The sequence below is a fragment of the Zeus faber genome, assembly GCF_960531495.2.
Source record: "Zeus faber genome assembly, chromosome: 22".
Lineage (NCBI taxonomy): Eukaryota > Metazoa > Chordata > Actinopteri > Zeiformes > Zeidae > Zeus > Zeus faber.
This window is the reverse complement of record NC_137209.1, coordinates 10,965,189-10,970,188: the sequence shown is the minus strand read 5'-3', so window position 1 is coordinate 10,970,188 and position 5,000 is coordinate 10,965,189. Positions and strand designations below refer to the sequence as shown.

Genomic DNA, 5,000 nt, shown 5'->3' with positions numbered 1-5,000 from the left:
CACAGGCACAGAACCCGGGCCGCCCCCCACCGAAGCCGCGCAGCGGAAGCAGAGGGCCAACAGCCGCCCCCCCACACCCCAACCCACACCCACAACAGCAAGCAGCCCCCCCAAGGGCCCCGGAAGGCCCCCGGCCGCGCTCTCCGCAGCCCCGCCGGGTTGTGGACGAAGTAATCATAATGGAAAGGTAACACAGAGAATTGAAGAATCGGTATGTTTGTATAGATTTCCCAATCTTTTTTTTCTGCCACGTCACACATTTCTACAATTGAATAATCCCACGGCACACCACTTTCTTTTTAACCACAAAAACGTCACAAAACGTTCACAGACACCCCTGTAGTACTCACGTTCAGTGTTGAAACTTGAGCTCGTTGTGAAGAACACGGCGCTGCTGTCCTGGCTGGAACTGATGCACCAGTACAGACTCGCAGTTTGGATCTTGCAACACAACAGCTAATTCCCATTTGTGGACTTTGAAACCATTTCTAACAGCACACCCTCGGCGAGCTCCCACGGCACACGAGTGGTTTGAAAACACTGGGTTCAACTTTCCCTTAAATTACACTTGAGGCGTCAGTATTATATCTGGAAGACAGCGAGCCTGCAGATGTGCATTTATCTAATGGGGGAACGTTTTTTCAGGACGCTCACACTGCCAAAGTTAAAACAAAATGTGGCTCATATGAATCTGGCCGAGTTTCCAAAAAGGGAGATGCTGATACACGTTTTTCTATCAATGGGTATGAGACATTGCTCGAAGCTGACGTCCACGCTCTCAAAATAACTTGGGGGTCTGCTTCTGTTGCCCCTACTTTGAAATACGAGCCATAGTCAATATGTTCATATTTATCCAGGAGGAATGAGATTCTGCTGTATGTTTTGCGTCATTCTTTGTGAATGAAACATATGCATGAATATATACACCGATCAGCCGCAACATTCAAACCACTGACAGGTGAAGTGAATAACATGGAGAATCTCGTTCCAATGGCACCTATCAAGGGGTGGGCTATATTAGGCAGCAAGTGAACAGTCAGTTCTTGAAGTTGATGTGTTGGAAGCAGGAAAAATGGGCAAGCGTAAGGATCTGAGCGACTTTGACGAGGACCAAATTGTGATGGCTAGAGGACTGGAACAGATCATCTCCAAAACTACAGGTTGGGGTGTTTTCAGTATACAGTGGTTAGTACCTACCAAAAGTGGTCCAAAGAAGGACCACAGGATGCCCATGGGGTTAGGGTTAGGCTTATCATGTAGCAATATAAAGGTGTCAATAAAACCATGTCTATTATTATACAAACATACTTAATCTGGCAAAATATGTATACTTATATCAAATTACAAACTTAAAGACTTAATAAACAACCCCCTTCAAATATAGGAAACCAGGCTGTTTATCAACATTAGAACATCAATTATGATGACTGCGTTAATTGTTTTCTTGAGCATGCACCTTACGTTGTAGAGATTACTCATATCACTTGAAAGAAATGTGCAAAATGTGTTGATATGATTCCCGCTCCATTTAGGATCGGCTGCTGTTTGCCTTTTCTATTCCTGTCAGTGCAGCAGGGAAGTTGCGCGGTAAAACTTTCTCTGGATTCGTCGCCTCGTCTTCCCTTTTGTCGGCGCCGATAAATGTGGGGAGCAGAAAAAAAGCTTGGAATCCGTTCTTTCAGACGAGAACGTTGTACGCGCAGCGCCGCTGGGGATTTGAATCGCCGGCAAAGCAGCCGAGCAAAATAAAGCAAAATGCAAATGATAAGAGGGCAGAGAACAAGGCCAAAGATAGACAAACTGTGGAGTCATCTCAAACAGAGATTCACACTATTTCGTTTATTTATGAGAGAGAGAGAGCGCGCGAGAGAGAGAGAGAGAGAGAGAGAGAGAGAGAGAGAAATATTTCTCCATATAAAAAATTATGGAGTTACCCCCCCTTCTCCCCAAATCCCTGTCGAGCTTTCACAGAAAACTGCTGTTTTTACGGGTTGGGATCTGAGCGCCGGGAGCGATTCAGCACATCGAAAGTATTTTAAGATCAAGGACTTCATAGCAGAGCTGTCAGATTCTGTCAGGCCAAATGCAACCGTGAAAAAAAAAAACCCAAAAAAAACAACAGCCTTTCTGAGATCCCCAGCAGAGAGAAACTCACTATATCTTTTTTTTTTCATGTGGAAATTTGATGGAGGGAAAAGGCTTTTGGACCGACCTCATTTTTAGCTAAATTAATCATCTTTTCTTTATGTTTAAAAAAAAAAAAAAAAAAAATCCTAGTAAATATCAGTGCAATATTCGAGTCGCATTTTACCCTCTTACCATTTAGCGAGGATTTTCTACTCGGTTGAATAGGTTTATATTTGAAAATGATATTTAATTCTCTTATTTGGACAAATTAAAATTCTGGATTATTCTTTGCACACTGACATTTCTGATACTGTAATATATGTATGTATTCATTTATTATAGAGATATTTAATAATTAACATGAGGACTAATAGCAACGCAAAACTTCTAAGCCTAATCCTAACTTAATACGATTTTTTATATAATTCAGCCCGTCTTTAGTACAACTTGTATCACATTAAGTACATTAGTGGTCACACTTGCACTTCCAAACACACACACACACACAGGCGGCCTTTAATGAATTGCCTGTAGCCTCGCACACTGGGGGGCCTGGTGAATTTGCGTGAATTTCTCTTTTCCTGAAAAACTCTCCTTTGTCACTCCAGCGATGGGTTGTGTGCATCACTCACATCCCAAGTACCCCAAGCTCTCAGAGAACGAACAGAGTGGACACGGCCACGGCGGGCGGACGAGAGGAGACACGCATCTGTAGTGTGTGGCGTGACTTGAGTGACGAAAAGTTTGGCTCTCTTTAGAGATTGCGGCTCTCCTTTTCCTTTTTTCAACCTGTGCATGTCGGCATGCTGGGCATACAACATACAACACAGGGTATTTGTGTGTCATTGCATCCGAGACAGAGTTATTCTGCAAGTGGAGTTCAAGTTCTCAACCTGCAATGCAACTCTTTATTAATTCTTAAATCATCAAGAACTGGATGGAAGATTACTCATTAATCAAGAACTGCTGCAATGGCTCTGTCCTGTGGACGACCTGTGGGATGACAAGGGCACAGCTTTTTTTTTTTTTTTTTTTATACGTAACCGCTCACCAACCCCCGTCTTTGGAGAACGATCTTACCATGTTTTGATCTATAAACAGCTGATCATCATTACTTCTCCAAGATGGAGGGGGGCGGAATCACCACGGGCGGGACGGATAAACATAGAGGCAAACAACCACATTTACTTGGAAAAACATAAACATAGAATGATCAGACGACAACATGTATTTGACAAAACATGATTAATTAAGAAAACAAATACTGGAAGAGCAATTACGGCGCGTGGCCTCTCCCTGTGATAGCTATGGCTGTAAAGTAGAGACAGGGAGAGGGATGCAATCAGGAGGGTGCACGGGGGTGTGTTCGAGGCAGGTGCTGGTGGTGTGTGTGTGCCTGTGATGAGTCCTTCTGTGTGTGTGTGTGTGTGTGTGTGTGTGTGTGTGTGTGTGTGTGTGTGTGTGTGTGTGTGTGTGTATGTATGAATGTGTTGAGAGTGTGTGTCGTGTGTGTGTGTGTGACGTGTCCAACGGTGAATGTAGAGGACTTGTCCCAATTACTTCTGGCGTATGAGATCCAAACCATATCGTCGGCGCCTCCAAGCAGCGGAAAAGGTCTCGCAGCCACCCACGGGTCCCGCAGCCGTGTGGACACCCCATGACCTCGGGAAGGCGCCGGGCGTGGTGCCCTGCTGCCACAGAAGACCCCCCCCCAACCACGCAGAGAAGCTTGGAGCCTGTGGAGCAGCACCCACGCATGACCCTGAGGCGCAGTGACGCCGCACCGCTGAAGCGCACACGCAGAACCCACCCCCATGCGCATGGCATAAGACGCACGCGGGGGCGCGGAACCCGGGCCGCGGGCGCTGGGCACGGACCACAGGAGCCGGACCTGACGCCGACAGGCCGACACCCCAAGAACGGAAAATTGGACCAGCAATTACGGCTCGTGGTCCCTTCCTGTGATAGCTACATAAACATAGAGACATCCCTCCACTCGGCGGGATGGACGGATGGGATGGAGAGAGGGAGAACCACAAAGCACGGGTGAGCGGGAGAAGTTCCCATCGCTATGGAAACAGACGGAAACGACCGCTAATTCCCCGCAATTTGGAGTGTAAACAGAAAAAGCACGCGCACACACACACACACACACACACACACACACACACACACACACACACACACACACACACACGCACACACCTTCGCTGCCCCGTCATTTCTGCTCTGCTATCATTCTTGTTTACCCTCGATTTATTTGTTTCATACCGTCTGTGTTTGTCCGTGTGAATTCAGATTTCATACGCAGGGATCATCGGCGTGAAACACATCAAAAACAAATACATAAAGAAACATGTTCATTTCATAAACATTTTTTAATCCTCAAAGCCACGCTATAAACAACTCATTCTGTCACATTGTTGCCAATTTTATCCAGACCACAAGCTGGATTTATTTTATTTTTTTAAGAGATTAGAGGCTTTATTTAACTATTTAGAAAATAATTGCGTGTGCTTGTTCAGTAAATGAGGACGTTTTTTGTATTTTTGAAGGTCATTGTCTCTCTTTTCAGTATTCGCGACGGAGCATTTAAAATATGTATCATGGCTTTCCGCTCTTTGCCTAATTAAGAGTTCTTGATAAACTCACCACCGGAAATTATATACCGGTCAGCCGCGACATTAAAACCACCTGCCTAATATTTTGACGGTCCCCCTTGTGCCGCCAAAACAGCTCTGACCCATCGAGGCATGGACTCCCACAAGACCTCTGAAAGTGTCCTGTGGTGTCTGGCACCAGGACGTTAGCAGCAGATCCTTTAAGTCCTGGAAGTTTCAAGGTGGGGCCCCAATGGATCGGGCTTGTCGTTC

General features: G+C 45.7%; 1 protein-coding gene across 1 annotated transcript in view; it reads left to right on the top strand.

Moving 5' to 3' along the window:
* Positions 1–5,000, top strand: part of LOC307247113 (urea transporter 1) — a gene marked incomplete at both ends in the record, with an annotated part of 31,779 nt that overhangs the window by 10,880 nt on the left and 15,899 nt on the right. The window contains one exon of the mRNA XM_080023179.1: positions 2,736–2,838. Within this exon, the coding sequence (XP_079879305.1) occupies positions 2,736–2,838 (103 nt within the window). The remainder of the gene's footprint in view (positions 1–2,735; positions 2,839–5,000) is intronic.